Source organism: Myxocyprinus asiaticus, chromosome 25 (assembly GCF_019703515.2).
Source record: "Myxocyprinus asiaticus isolate MX2 ecotype Aquarium Trade chromosome 25, UBuf_Myxa_2, whole genome shotgun sequence".
Taxonomy (NCBI): domain Eukaryota; kingdom Metazoa; phylum Chordata; class Actinopteri; order Cypriniformes; family Catostomidae; genus Myxocyprinus; species Myxocyprinus asiaticus.
In genome coordinates this window covers 37,072,895-37,089,423 of record NC_059368.1, presented here as the reverse complement: position 1 = coordinate 37,089,423, position 16,529 = coordinate 37,072,895, and the positions used below count along the sequence as shown (strand labels likewise).

The 16,529-nt window shown below is 40.2% G+C and overlaps 1 protein-coding gene across 1 annotated transcript in view; it reads right to left on the bottom strand.

Moving 5' to 3' along the window:
• Positions 1-6,239: 6,239 nt before the first annotated feature.
• The window catches only part of LOC127415857 (heparan sulfate glucosamine 3-O-sulfotransferase 5-like), a 55,815-nt gene continuing 45,525 nt past the window's right edge, over positions 6,240-16,529 (bottom strand). Inside the window, exons 2-3 of the mRNA XM_051654859.1 lie at positions 11,776-11,910; positions 6,240-7,919 (exon numbers count right to left, since the gene is read on the bottom strand). Of these exons, the coding sequence (XP_051510819.1) occupies positions 6,986-7,919; positions 11,776-11,882 (1,041 nt within the window). The 5' untranslated portion in view covers positions 11,883-11,910 and the 3' untranslated portion in view covers positions 6,240-6,985. The remainder of the gene's footprint in view (positions 7,920-11,775; positions 11,911-16,529) is intronic.

The window sequence follows — 16,529 nt, the reverse complement described above, 5'->3', positions numbered from 1 at the left end:
AGTCACTCAGCATGCCCTGGATTCGAACTCATGACTCCAGGGGTGGTCGTAATTATTGTTTATTTAAACTGCAAAGGTAAAACATGAATTAAAACTGTTGTGCGAGATGTGAAGGGGAGGAGAATTTATATGTGTATCAGGTGCTTCAACCATAAATTCTTCCACATAGTATGCGCCAGTGTTTCCTCACTCAAGCGTCCTCAATAAGTTTCCTCCATGATGAAATGAGAAACAAGAAGCACCCAAAGACTTTAGTTTTACATTGTGTCTCGAGACCAGAAACAGAAAACAGGCGATTAGAATCATTATGGCGTGTGGTTGCTCAACAAAACTGTGGACAATAACCTTCTTGAAAGATGCATCACCTGCTCTTTTGCTGCATTATATTACAAGTCAGATGAGATGTTGGAGAAATTGTGGATTTCTGTATGAGGTTTTAAGTTGGAAGGCCATCTGCATGTGACATTCTTTTGCACTTTTCCAAGTAGGAATTAGGAAGTTCTGACTTTATGAGTTGAACGGCATACAGCATTATTGCTTTACAACATGCATGCGTATTAGCTGGACCGACCTGAGAAATACAGTTTTTCTTTTTAAAACTAGTTTCAGCTAAAGCAGCAAAGTTAATCATAACATTGTTGTCAGATTTTATTAGTGATCTTACATATGCTATTGAAAAGTGGACTTAAAAACAGTTTTGGAGATTTCAGTCTTTTCCTATTTAAGTCGATAAGAGATGTACAGTACTTGCATGGAATGCGAGGCTAAAACTGCCAGAGCATGTATTTTGATCTAGGCTCTGTATCTTCAGAGTGGTGCGAGGTTCTGCTCAGGGGTCAATGCATGACAGTTTACTTTTCTTATTTAACTTTTTGCCAATATGCCATGGGCTCCCTTAGTAATTTCCTAGGGGTTTATATAATGGCAGTTCCCTATCTGTCACACACTCGAAGTTGTGTCGATGTAGTGACACTAGGGCTCACTCTTGGGAGCCTGAAACACCACTGGTCTTTGATAAAAGGCCAATGAAAATTGGCGAGTGGTATTTGCATACCACTCCACCAGAGATTCGGGTATAAAAGGAGCTGGTATGCAACCACTCATTCAGATTCAGCTGAACGGTCGATGTTCACTGAGCTGAATTTCACGGCTGTTCATTCACCTCTGCTGGATCTGATGGCTTCTCCCTCCTCTGCACTGGTGCACTGCAGAGAATGCCCCTTTGTGCTTCAGCAGAAATAAAAGAGTATATTTCTCTAAAAGAGCGGCACACACGGAACGTCTTTTTAAAGATGTGTCTTTTTAAATATACCTTTCCGTTTGTGTGTTATTCCTGGTTGCGGTCATTATCTCTCGCCTTCTGATGGTCACGATCGCTGTCTTTCGTGTCTGGGCACGACCCACGCAGAGACAGCATTTGTGGATGGATCGTGTACTCATTGCGAGAACATGACCATGGCAACTTTGCAGTTGCGGCTTGCCTTCGTAAGAAAGCAAGCCACCCCAGTGGCTCCCCGTCTTGGTCCTTCTACCTACGGGTATTTGGGGACCCCAATGGGACCACTTCTGCCGGGTATCCCCCCACGGACCTCCCATTCCCCAGCACGCTTGTCTGCCCCGATCGGGCTTCCGGATGAGTCCACCGGCTCGTCTCATGGCGAGTTCGACATCTTGTTCGGAGCACGTGAAGGTGATGAGCTCTTGAGCGCAGCACAGGAGAGTGGGCTCGTCCAGTCGGACGCGGAAGCCTCAGCTGGGCTCCCCCCCTCGGGTACGGTCGCCCTGTCACAGGCTGACGTGGAAATGATGGACATGCTTTCCCAGGCAGCCGTGAGCGTTACCCTCAGGGGAGAGTGGAGACTCCACCCTCAGGTGGTCCAGCTGATTTGGAGTCAATTTGGGCAGGCACAGGTAGACCTGTTCGCTTCCCAAGAATCCTCCCACTGCCTGCTCTGGTATGCCCTGACCGAGGCACCTCTCGGTATAGACGCACCGGCACACAGCTGGCCCAGTAAGCCTACTTGCACAGACCCTGTGCAAGGTCAGGGAGGATGAGGAGCAGGTCATCCTGGTAGCACCCTACTGGCCCACCCAGACACGGTTCTTCTCGGACCTCATGCTCCTCACGACAGCTCCCCCCTGGCGAATTCCCCTGAGGAAGGACCTTCTTTCACCCGCAACCAGACCTCTGGAATCTCCATGTCTGGCCCCTGGATGGGATGTGGAAGACTTAAGTAGCCTAACACTCGCGGTGGTAGACACGATCACTCAGGCTAGGACCCCCTCTACGAGGCGCCTGTATGCCTTGAAGTGGTGTCTGTTTGCTAAGTGGTGTTCTTCCCGATGTGAAGACCCCCAGAGATGCGCAGTTGGATCGGTGCTTTCCTTCTTGCAGGAGAGGTTGGAAGGGCGGCCGTCCCCCTCCACCTTGAAGGTGTATGTAGCCGCTATAGCGGCACACCATGACACAACTGGACGGTAAGCCCTTAGGGAAGCACGACCTGATCATCAGGTTCCTGAGAGGCGCCAGGAGGTTGAATCCCTTCAGACCATGCCTTGTTCCCTCATGGGACCTCTCTGTAGTTCTTCAGGGTCTATGGAGAGCCCCCTTTGAGCCCTTGCAGTCAGCTGAGCTTAAGGCACTCTCTTTGAAGACTGCCCTCCTGACTGCACTCACTTCCATCAAGAGGGCAGGAGACTTGCAAGTGTTCTCTGTCAGCGAAACGTGCCTGGAGTTCGGTCCGGGCTACTCTCACATGATCCTGAGATCCCGACTGAGCTATGTGCCCAAGGTTTCCATGACCCCTTTTAGGGACCAGGTGGTGAACCAGCAAGCGCTGCCCCACCGGAAAGGAAGCGCTGTCTCCAAGCAGAGGATCGCCCACTGGCTGATCGACGCCATAACAATGGCATATCATGCCCAGGATGTGCCGCCCCTGGCAGGGCTACAAGCCCATTCTACCAGGGGTGTAGCGGCCTCCTGGGCCTTGACCAGTGGCGCCTCTCTAATAGACATTTGCAGAGCAGCGGGCTGGGCAACACCCAACACTTTTGCGAGGTTCTACAATCTCCGGGTGGAACCGGTTTCGTCCCGTGTAGTGGCAGGCACAAGCAGGTAAGTCCAGGACAGCTGGCCGGGTGTATCGCTTGCGCATAGCACCTTTCACCTACCCTGAGCTGAAGACGTGCGCTGTTGACTCCCAGTAGTGTTCACAAACTATGTTCCCTGGATGATTTCCTCCGAGCCCTGTGGCAGAGTTCATGGAGAAACTCGCTACTGGCTTAGTACATGTGCTAACTAAGCCCTGTACTGGGGTAGGTGCTCCGCATGTGTTGGTTCCCCATAGGTAACCCCATGCAACGTATATATTCCGCTAATTTCTTTCCCTGTTGGTAAACTGCGTCTTCCTTGGGCAGAGGCCCCTCTGCCCCAGTCATCATGTTTGTAGAAACTCCTCCCCCGTAGGGTAGGACCTATTATGGGACTCTTCCACATGACATACTTCCGACAAAGCTCGGCAAGACCATGTGACGTATTTCCACTCAAAATCCCCCCCCCGGGGGATAAGAGGCCATGACTGGGCTAGCCTGTCTCTATCTTTTGGGCAGTCGACTTGTCCCCAAAGAACCGTTCGACACTCATAACAGCGTTGGGGGAGGTTATGTGTCAGCCTGGTGCGCTGGCTACGAGGCACACAGCGGTCTGCCCGTCACACACCGCCAGTTCACATAACACAGTTCAGCCAGTTATGGCGTTTCGTATAGAGATCCCTAGTGTCACTACATCGACACAACGTCAAGTGAGTGACAGATAGGGTACGTCCTGGTTACTTGTAACCTCCGTTCCCTGATGGAGGGAACGAGAAGTTGTGTCCCTCCTGCCACAACGCTGAACTACCCGCTGAAATGGCCGGGACCTTGTCTCGGCTCCTCAGCACAAAACCTGAATGAGTGGTTGCATACCAGCTCCTTTTATACCCGTATGTCCGGGGGAGTGGTATGCAAATACCACTCGCCAATTTTCATTGGCCTTTATCAAAGACCAGAGGTGTTTCGGGCTCCCAAGAGTGACCCCTAGTGTCACTACATCGACAGTAACCAGGACGTTTAGGATTTATGAGTAAAATAAGGTCTGTTGCAAACATTCCTTGAACATACTTGGACATTTTGTTCTTTCAACATAAATTACACACAGTTTTACTATTTTACAGTTTTTATTTTACTCATAAATCCAAAACTGCCATTAAAAAAACAAAACCAATAGGTAAATCCAGAGGAAACCCAGAGCAAATTCTCTTCTGGGTTTTTGGACTACAACCTGAGCAGCTCTATAGGACAGTCCATTACTTTCTGTCAATATGAACAATATTAAAATATTTGTGATTTAATGTAATGCTGATTAATAGTAGGCTATAACTGTTTTAATGGTAGTAAACTCTAATATTTCGACACAGGAAGACACACATGAATAATACAGGTTGTCTGTATTCAAACAGTTAAATGTGCAAATTAATTGATCAGTCTTGGAATAGAAATGTAATAAATGAGTTTTTGCTAAAAACATTTTTTTTTTTTTAATTATTATATTATTTAAATGCTTTCACATTTTGTCAATAGTATTACAATTAAAGGTATACCATATCTCATTGAAAATGTAAGAAATTTAAGAAAACATCCAACAGGCACTGTCCATTTGAGACATTTAACTTTTCAACATTTATCAAACCCCTTTTCAAACATGAAGGTTCTGTTGAAAAAGTTATTCAGAAGTAACAAGAAATGCTTGAATTCTGAGATAAACATGTATTATTGATCACAGATTTACGAGTGCGTTTATACTGAATGGACAACATAACATCACAATAAAGCTGCTTTGAACTGAAAAACACTAAATTAGCATTTGCATTTCACTTGTTTATTTGCTGGGTTTCCCAACTCTGTTTCTGTCATCCCCAAACACCACACATTTTGGACATCTTAATTATCTAACATATCTGATTCAATTCATTATGTTATTATTCATTAAAGTAATGCATTTTAAGATAATTAATTTAGCTAGACACTAATGCTTCTAATTGGGGTGGAATAATAGGGTTCAAAACAGTGTTACTATGAATGCAAACTTTAATACAGTGAAAAAGACATTCTATTAGCATAACATAAATATATATAAATAAATACAAATGTCCAACATTCTTTTGAATGTCCATGTACTAAAATAAATTATTTGATGCCATGAGTTTATCTTCATTTACTATTACTATTATTCTGAATGGCCATGGAAAATGAAGCAATGTGATGATAATTTTACCTGGTCGCAAAAGTAGTCTGTTAATTTACCTGATGAACTTTCACCTTTTGCTGACTCTTTATGCTTCGCAGAGCTATTGTGTGCTTCTTAATCACTTGCACCTTTATTAGCAACTGACACATAAGTGCCAGCTTTACATGTCATACATTCTGCTTCCCACGGATCACGACCTGGACGAAAGCATGGGAATTTTTTTGTGCAAATCTTCTGTAAATTTGCACTTTTGTTCGGGCATTGTTTCCACTCAGCTGACATTTGCTGGTGCTGTCAAGCAACTGTTTGATGCCGAACACAACAGCGCCTCACGCGTTCGCGGAGAGGTTGACAGGCAGGAATTTGGCCAATAGTTGTTGCAAGATTCTTATAATCGACCAGTTGGTGTGCGAGAAGGCGGGACTTACAAAGAGGGGTTAAAGCAATGCAAATATGCACTCAAACACAATGAAGTATTAGACCAGATGCACATCATAATGCAACTAAAGCCGAATCCCGGACATTTTCGCAGATTTAGAAATCCCGGCCGGATGCTTTTTAAGGTCCGAAAAAGAGGACATGTCCTGGAAAAAGAGGATGTATGGTCACCCTAGCTCTAAGGAATCAAAACACAATTGTATAATGTGGTAGGATGTCCCCAATACTGGCATACTGTCTTAATGCTCACTCAAAATAGGCCTCACCAGCAAAGTGCATATTTTATGGCACAGTGCAAATATGTTAATTTTGGGGCACAGTTTTAAGGTTCTCAGGAATGGGGTTGGGAAACAAACACTGGTTTAGTAAATGTTTCAGGCTTCTATACTGTAAATCATAGATTCTGTAATTATCTGATCTGATTACTGTGACATTGAAATAGAAAAACTACAACAAATACACAATCAATTTTTTTTTAAAGCTTTCTGTAACAGATTTAATGTTTTATTTTTGGGGTTTCTTGACACTTCGACACTGATTACATACAGACCAGGAAAGGAATGGTTAACATATATCACGCTAACATATCAACAAGCTCCATTTTACTGTCCACAACTCTCTTATGCAGTATACACATCCAAAACTTTCCGTCAAGGCACAGAAACACATTTAAGGGTAGGTATATGTAAGCCAGGGATCATGTCTGTTGGTCATTTTTGCAAAAACAATCCAGCAGGGTTATTAGGATTTGTGGGTCTTGTATCATCCCAAAGGTGTTTATTTTGCGATAATAACTGGCTGACTATAGATTAACCTTCTGATTACACAGCTACTTGAAAAATAAGTAAATGGACATGAGAAATTGACTTGAGTTGAAATTATTTGATTACAAGAGAAAAAATTATAAGAAAGTGCTATGAGAGACACGGAAACTTGTTGTAAGGGACAATGGTCAAAAATACAGTTTAGCGGTCATTATAAAAATGTTTGACCACCATGATTGACCAGTCAGAATAGAGTGTTCCAGAGAGTAACGAAGTAAAATTAATCAGTGCTTCCCTAAACTGTCCATTTGTTACCTTTAAATGTGGGGTTCACAAAAGATTGTGTACTTTTTTTTACGCTCCAAGGACTCTCAAAACAGATTTTATTTCAATCACAGATCTTTGACATACTGTATTTGGTCACATTTCCAAAAGAATCATTACATAAAAAAATCCTGCTGCTTCATAAGTCTTGACAAGTCAAGTGCAATTGGAATCCTCAGGGCCAGCTGAATGTTCTGCCAGTGATCTGGTAAAACTTCTGGTTAAACGGATGGAAAAAGCGTCTCAGTTTTTCCTTGACTGAGGGGTCCACATCTGGATGGATCCGGCCCTTACTGCCTGCCAGGCACTTGCTGAACATAAAGTTGAAACGCAGGCAGAAGAATCCACGTGTGCCATTAAAGTACAGATTATACTGGCTGACCCATGAGGGAAGGTTTAAGAAACGCTCCACCAGCTTTAGCTCTGGCAATGGGTCTGTGATCAGGCGGTCTCCATCAACTATGTGAAACTGCTCCACCGGAAAGAACTTTAACCAGCGTTCTAAGTGCTTGGTGTAGATGCTTGTTCGTACTGCCTTGTACTTTGTGTTCACTTCACAAGTGTTGGCATCAATTGCAAGTTCCTCAAACTTGTGGTACGTTTTGTTCTTGCGCTCCTTCCCCTCTAGGACCTGTGCGTAGTCGGAAACAGCACGAGTAGTGGGCTCACGCACGATCACAAGAAGTTTAATTGAAGAATTCATCTTAAAGATCCTCTCTGGAACCTCCTCTGTGATGAAGTATGCAGGACTCTTCTCAATAGTGATTTGATGAGGGAAGGAGTAGGGCATCTTTTCACGGTACCAGTCAATGCCGCGATCGTAGTTCTTGTCATTGTCAAAAAAGTGGATCTCCTGGGAGGCCTTGACAACAGCAGGGTGCAGATTGAGCATTTCCAGCAAAGCACGTGTTCCGCCCTTCCTTACCCCGATGATGATGGCTTTGGGCAGCTGTTGAACGAGGTGGTACATGCGCAGCTGCTCCCTCGTGCTGTTGCTCCTGCGCAGCTCGTGGCGAAGAGCTTGCTTGTGCTGCAGTGTTCGTAAAGGAATCTGCCCTGGCACACTAGCAGGGGGCGGTCTGCTCTCAATGGGGCAGATCGGGCGCAGCCTGCATAGGAGTGTAGAAAATTTCCATAAATAACCACTTAGTAAATAAAGGAATAGATAACATTTTTTTTAATGAAAAAATACATGATATTGATATATTAATAATAATACTTGTAATTAATGTAGACAGTGAGAATGATTACAGTGTTGGGAAAGCTGTTCTGAAGCTACAAGCTACTTATAGGTTAAAACTGTTAAACTACACTTAAGCTACCCTTTTAAAAAAGTAGATAACATCATTGAAGCCACTTAAAGGGACAGTTCAACCAAAAATGAAAATTTTCTCATGATTTACTCACCCTCATGCCATCTTAGATGTTTATGACTTACTTTCTTCTGCAGAACACAAAAGAAGATTTTAGAAGAACTTTGAAGCTCCAAAAAGGACATAAAGGCAGCATAAAAGTAATCCATACAACCCCAGTGGTTAAATCTATACAGTATCTTCTGAAGGGATATGATAGATGTGGGTGAGAAACAGATCGATATTTAAGTCCCTTTTTACTATATATTCTCCGCCCTGCCCAGTAGGCGGCGATATACATGAAGAATGTGAATCATCATAAACAAAAGAAGAATAATGGAATGAAAGTGAAAGTGGAGATTTATTGTAAAAAAGGACTTTGATCTGTTTCTCACCCACACCTATCACATCACTTCTGTAGACATGGATTAAAACACTGGAGTCGTATGGATTACTTTTATGCTGCCTTTATGTGCTATTTGGTCCTTCAAAGTTCTGGCCACCATTCACTTGCATTGTATGGAAATACAGAGCTGAGATATTCTTCTTAAAATCTTTATTTGTGTTCTGCAGAAGAAAGAAAGTCATACACATCTGGGATGGTTTGAGTAAATGATGAGAGAATTTTAATTTTTCGATGAACTTTCACTTTAAAGGAATAGTTCACCCAAAAATTAAAATTCTCTCATCAGATGTGTATGACTTTCTTTCATCTGCTGAACTCAAATTAAGATTTGTGAATAGGTGCCAAAATTTTGAAGCTCCAAAAATCACATTAGTCAGCATAAAGTAATCCATAAGACTCCAGTGGTTAAATTAATGTCTTCAAAAGTTATATGATAGGTGTGGGTGAGAAACAGATCAAATTTTAAGTCCTTTTTTTTTACTATAAATTCTCCTCCCTTATCAGGCTGCATTTCACTTCAAATTTTTATGTCCTTCCCTCGCTAACTTCCCTCCGTCTCATCGGTTCAGATGTGTGTCATTGCTTACGTTGCTCGAGCGCCCACTACTGGCAGAACCCGTGCAATGGGTTTAACTGGAACACACTAAACCCTTGATCACTTATGGAGCATGTTGATTGCTGATGTCAATTTGTGGAATTATCTTGTGATTTTTGCACCTGAGAAAACAATATTTTCGGAGATTGATGCAACTACAGGTTCAGGTAAAATTTGGTTGTAATTTCAGAGGCTTATGTAATATGTTTAAAAATATTTGTCCATTAGAATTAATTGTTAGAAAGGATTAAGCAAGCTTTACAAAAAAGAAAATGGTAACATAACAATGAACACATAGGCTATAACTGTGTGATAAACAGTTTAAGGTAGCTACAAGTATTATGCTGTTAAATCTCAATATAACTTTCTCAATATAACAATTCTAAACTGCTTATTTACTTCACTTCCATCATACATTAGAGTTGTGAGGGGGATGATGAAGCGCGATCTGCTGTCACATCAAAATCGAGTTGCATTGTGGGATATGGAGTTGCCTGAAACATACATCAGAGTAGGCTCACTCACTCGGTCAAAATCGAGGGGTTGAGGGTGTGTCAGCAGAAACTTCCCTCACTCACTGAACGAAGTGGAAAAGACTTCCAAAATGGTGGCGGGGATTCCTTGAGGGAAAGTGCTTAGAGGAGTTAGCAAGTGGATGTTAAAAGTGAAGTGGAATGCAACCTCAGTCAATCTCCACTTTAAATTTCACTTTCACATTCTTCTTCTTGTGTTTTTGGTTATTCACATTCTTCATGCATATTGCCCCCTACTGGGCAGGGAGGAGAATTTCAGGCAAAAAGGGACTTATCTGTTTCTCACCCATACCTATCATATCACTTCTGAAGACATGGATTAAAACACTGGAGTTGTATGGATTACTTTTATGATGCCTTTATGTGCTTTTTGGAGCGTAAAAATTGTGGCACCCTTTCACTTGCACTGTATAGACCAACAGACCTGAGATATTGTTCTAAAAACCCTAATTTGTGTTCGGGAGAAGAAAGAAAGTCATACACATCTGGGATGGCATGAGGGTGAGTAAATATTGAGAGAATTTTCAGTTTTTCGGTGAAATATCCCTTTAAAGGTGCACTCAGTAACTTTGTCCTCATGTCATCTTGGACTTACAGTGATATCTAGTGGTGTGGATGCAGCATCATTCAAAATCAAGAGTTTTCAGTTACAGATGCCATTGTAGAAATTCCCTATCAGCCATGATTAGTTTAATCCATGAGTGAAAGTTTCCAATAACAAGACGGTTACTAAGATTAAGCGAGTAGTATTCAGCTGGTCATGTGATTCTAAAATGGCAGCCCCCATGAGGGTGCCCTGCCCCATGTAAAATAAAACAGTTTTTATAAGGTTACTGATATGATTAGAGTCCTCATCTCATGTGAGTGGTCATGATTTTATACATATGTTTCAAAATTACAATTAATTTCTTTAGGAGTAAATATTTTTTAATGGGGAAAGAATTACTGAGTGGACCTTTAAGAGGCAATATCTTTTAAATATACAGTTTATCTGTCCAATGATATGCATATACACGTAAGTTATAATATAATCAGAGCAGTATTTATTTATTTTTTGTGTGCCTCAAAAATAATTCGTGTTTTTGAATGAATGAACATCTCAATAAGGGTGACAGAATTAAACTTAACCTAAAGACTACCTTGAAAACATAGAATGCTCCCTATTTCATATAACTGAGTCAAAAACATTAGCAACATTGAACATTTCAATATCAAAACGAAGACCTAAAACACAGCGCTTGGTCTTCTGCACGGGGACTCAAATAAGTGAATCGTTTTGAATTGGTTCATTTATAAGAAACGTCAAAATGAGACTTTTTAAACATTATATATGAGAGAGAAGACAGATTAGAAGAGCATGTTTTTGATTATTGCTTTAGTTTACATGTACGCAATACAATGTGAAAAAAAAAACAAAAACAAAAAAAACGTAGCATTTTGTCTAACTACACCGATGATAATTGTATAAAGTTGCTTGTTACTGGAAAAGCTACACTATATTGACAATAGCTGAACCATCATTACGAGAGTCCGACTTGTAAAAAATGCCTTCGTAGAACTTGCAAAGTTGTAAACGTAGAATTTTATGAAAGTTTCAACTTGATAGTCGTGACGCCACATATAAAGAACCAACATGACAGGTGGTCTCAGCAAAGTACACATATTTCCATTTGATATGCCATTTTAGCATAGTTAGTGTTACCTGGCACACTTTCTATGTTCTTAAACATTTAGCAAGAAAATATAAAGGTGAATGAATGAAATAAAGTAGTGATTACAATTTTGCTGAGCGTTATCATAGAAACAAATTATTTTTGAGTATGAGGATGTGAACAGCTGAAATTCTGATATGACATGAACTCAGTGTTGAGTTACTCCTCAACACTAAGTGATTAAGAATTTATTCCTACTGTACATTCTTAAATTTTATTCTCCTTTTGTTCCTATTATATTAGGATAGCTTCCAAATACAGTTTAAATTGGAGCTGAAAGCCAGACTGAAATGTCACACCCAATGTTGTCTTTTTGCCCTTTGTATAGTTGGGGCTTGAGTTTCTCTGTGAATGGATGCAACAATACCGATCTAAAGTGCCCACTCTGGCCACCAGATAGAGGAGGCTCCCAAGGGCCAGACTACCCAGAACAAAGAGCCTCTGCCTCAGCCACTGCTGCTGTGAAAGAAGCATCGCCCTCCATCAAACAGTCTTCCTCAGCCTGTACAGAGACACACATATACATATAAACATGAATAATCAACACACATCCTCTCATTTACACATTGATTTATAGCCTGCTTCCATCAAACTAAAGTATGCATCTTTCTCAGTTTATACACACACATACACAAACAGTACATCACTAATCAACACAGCACCTGGGAGAGAGCCCATGTTTTTTAATGCACACCAAATCATGTCTTACAAGTCATTAAGCCTGAGGAGTGCTGCAGTGCCATTACGGAGGACACACACACACACACGCGCGCACGCTGAGCTAATTCATTCACACATGCATGTCAGCAGTCAAACTGACTGAACGTACAGTATAATGAACAATTGTTTGCTATGTGACTGAAGGCAAGGATGTAAATAATATATAATAATATTCATAATATCATATGAAATAATATTCAATATTGGGGTGACCCAATGTAAATTTTTGAGAAACGGCTATTGAAACTCTATATTTCTTAACAAACAATCAGAATAAAAAAATAAATAAAAAAAAGCTGTCTTTATTTACTCGCCCTCATATCGTTCCAAACCTGTATGCCATTATTTTGTTCTGAAAAACATAAAAGGAGAAATTTAGAAGAATCTTTATGTATCTCATTTCCATACAAGGACAGTTTATAGCAGTGTTTCCCAACCTTTTTTCTGCCACGGCACGCTTTTTACGACTAAAAAGCTCTACGGCACACCACTATCACACATAGGCTAACCATCGTCAATATTTTTCCTTTTCAAGAACTTGTCCATGTTTTCTGTCCGTCTTAGTAGCATGTTTACTTGTAATGTTTGAAATGTGAAAAAAAAAAACAAGTCACATAGGTAAGCTACGCTGTGTGAGGTCACAGGTGGCAAGAGCGCTAAATGGGTAATGAAAAAACAACAATTTTGCTTCTTTTCTAATTTGTAGATTTGTTCTTGCAATGCCACAACAAATTACAGGGATGCAAACTCATGAGGGGCGAAAAAGGTAAGACAATCACTGGTCCATGAACATTTTTTCTGGGGATATTTTTTTTAAAGAATAAGCTAAAAGCATCAATTCCAGCTATTTTAGTGATTTCAAGTTTATTCAAGTTCACAATTGTGCAGAATTAGCTGCAAAATAAAGAGTATTTTGGTGAGGCTTGCTTCTGTTTCACAAATTTGTTCAATTTTATTAACTGATAAGTTCAGTGACCCCTTCTGGAAATGTCACTAGGTGGCGACAATTGAGCGTCTTATGTGCTATGAGTGAGTCAGTGAATCATTTTGAGTCGTTCATGACCGAAATCTACCAAGAGACTTTATAGTGTTTAAGGATTAAAAGAACAAAGCAGATCTATAGTCTTCCTTCAGTTTGAGCATTATTTTTCATCCAAAAAGACAACAATAATAGTCTAATAATAGTGAGTTTCAATAACGTCCTTATCTTCTCTTTTATTAAAACTTGCATGGCTACAAATCTTCTGACTTCAGTACAAGAATTATAAACACAAAGCAGATCTACGGTATCATTTTCCTACAGTAGCCTATTTAAACTGCTGAGCATGGCTTTTATCAGAAAAGACCACAATAATAGACAAATAATAATAATTTTGAGTTTCAATAATGTTCTTTCATCATTGTAAAGCGCATTTCACTTGAGTTAAGTCGAGGCGTCAACGCTCCATTCAAGGCCAGTGTCAAGCGCCGCATTGCCCTCCACATGACAAAGTTGCAGAAAGTGTCACAGAGGGGCGATTTTACGAGTTTGCCACATAAAAAAGCAGGAGGTGTGCACAATAAACATTGAAAACATGTATTTGGAAGAGAGAAAAATCTTGCAGTTGCTTTGATAGCAGAAAGTAATAAAAGGACTCGTTTATGTTTAGGTCTAAGCATTTTCTTGGTGAATTTAAATTAGTTCAATAACTGGGGCCTCTGATATTCATAAACGATAAGGTAATATTTAATTAAAAGAAATTATGAGACATTCAATGTCTCTTCAAAAATTTAGACAGTTTTTAAATATTTCTTGTTGCTTAGTACTCTCAAAGACATTATTGGTGAAGCAAAAATAATGTGTGTGAAAACACTTTGGTGTAAAGTGGCGTCACTTCATAGACTTCAATGTATTCTGCAGCGCTGACACGAGTCATGTGAAAGACCCTTATTGCATATCAATTTTAGTCACATTTGCACATTAATCATTGCTCTTCACAATCACAAAAGTGACCGATTATGGTTTCAAAACGGCGAATTTCTCCGAAAGGTGAGGAGTTTGGATCCCTGAAATGATTATTATTTTTTTCATGCATTTATTTATTTTGTGGAATTTGATAATTTTCCATGGCACACCTGACAATCTTTTGTGGCACAGTGGTTGGGAAACACTAGTCTACATTATGACTTGACACAGCAGTCAACTACAAGAATGTTTCTCTCTTCCCAGGAGGTGGTGCTGTGTGTTTATATTTTCAATGGCTGCGCTAACACATTCAATTTGGAGATTGTCCTTGATTCAGGTTGATTTCTGCAGGATCCAAAAACTAACAATGACGGCTGATAGATTCAAGAGATCATAGACAATTGATTAGATTTGAAAAGTGTCTTAACACATTTTCAGACTGACTTAAGGTCTGAATATTCATATACTGCTGGCATGCTGATGAGGTAATGAATGTTTGGTCTAAATAGCCTTTCAGGAAAGATGTTACTGAGTCTTTCTGCTCTATGCAATACTATTTTTAACTCAAATTACATTGATGTACCCACACAGCATATAATATCAAGAGCGGAGAAATGCACAAACACAAAGACTAGCCTGAGGTTGGGTTAAGAGGCCAAGCCTTCCCCCTGAGTTTTAATATCTGTATGAATCCTTATAAAAGCCACAGCAGATGGTTAATATCTTTCTTGATACAATACAGGAAAGCCAATATCCCATATTACAGCGCGTATGTGTCTGTATGTGTGTGTGAGAGAGTGAGCTCTAAGAACAAGAATGAAATTATCCATTGTATCTACTGATGGAGGCTGGAAAAACAGTAAGGAATGGTCTGTAGAGATGCCTATAAGGTATTGTTATGGAGTACATAGAGAATATTGGTATGGGGTACGAAAGATATGGATTATGCAGTGTTGAGGTTACAGTATGTACAGTATGTAAACTGTATACTGTATACAGTATATATATATATATATATATTATGGCCACTCTTTTCTAGTAATAAAAGTGACAGGGGACTGGGACTGTCGGGATCCAAAATAACAAACAAGAACCATTTAACTACCATAAAAGTAGTCTATGTGATGTGCTATATTCTGAGCCTTCTGAAGCTAAATTATAGTTTATGTTGTTAAAAAGACCAAAATTTAAGTCATTATTCCCTGGAAAATCTTCCCTCCACTGTAGCTCTCAAATCAAATGGTGTCTTATACATGTCATGTCTTCACGGTTTTAACATCAATAATGTTTTGGTCACAAGGCATGCAATAGCCAATAATGTTTGATGTTATCGATATCAAACCTGATGCAACACATCTACACATGCCATATTTGATTTCAGAGTTACAGTAGATATTTGAAAATTCACCTTTTGTGTTTCATAGAAGAAACAAGGTCATCCTGGTTTGAAACTTTTAGTTTTAGTGAACTATTCCTTCAATAACTATACACAGGGGAGGTACAGAAGAGAGAGAGAGAGAGAGAACTTACTGTACGTAAATGCTGTATCAAAGATAAATGCTGAGTAAAGAGGCACAACTTAAGGGAAACACATGAGGAAGCAGTACAGGGAAATCTAAGGTCAGGAAACAAATCTTACACTCTTTTTCTGTACAGCTCAGCATCCTTTATTTCACTGTTTTCTCTCTCCCATCTCATTCTCTCTCTCGTGGTCTTTTTCCCTTGCCCTATAGTTGTGGTGCGATGTTAACCTTGCTCTGCTGTGTATCTGGCACTAGACAATGGGGCCGTACACGAAGCCAACCAAAGGGCAATGATCCTGAAGATTGGCTTAGCACACCTCTCATCATTCCGCTATGGATATTTTATCACCCAGCAGGAGAGAGAGAGAGAAGCAGAAAGAACACCAATAGAGATCTATCTATCTATCCATCCATCCATCCATCCATCCATCCATCCCACAAAATGATGGAGTTACTAATCCACTGGTTGAAAAAAGACATCCGTTGGGCTTCATGCATGTTTAACATGCAGTGACAGTACACAAAAAGTTTCTATTTAAAGGAATATTCTGGGTTCAAGACAAGTTAAGCTCAATCGACAGCATTTGTGGCACAATATCAATTACCACAAAAATTTATTTCAACTCATCTCTCCTTTTCTTAAAGAAAAAGCAAAAATTGAGGTTACAGTGAGGCACTTACAATGGAAGTCAATGGGGCCAATTTTTGGAGGGTTTAAAGGCAGAAATGTGAAGCTTATAATTGTATAAAAGCACTTACATTAATACTTATGTTAAAACTCATGTATTATTTGAGCTGTAAAGTTGTTTAAATCATGGTATTTACAGTCGTATTAGGGTTTGTTGACATTACATCATCATGGGAACGAAGTTGGAAAATTGGCTATAACTTTACACAGAAAAGGTTAGTAAGTGATTTCATCACACTAAAATC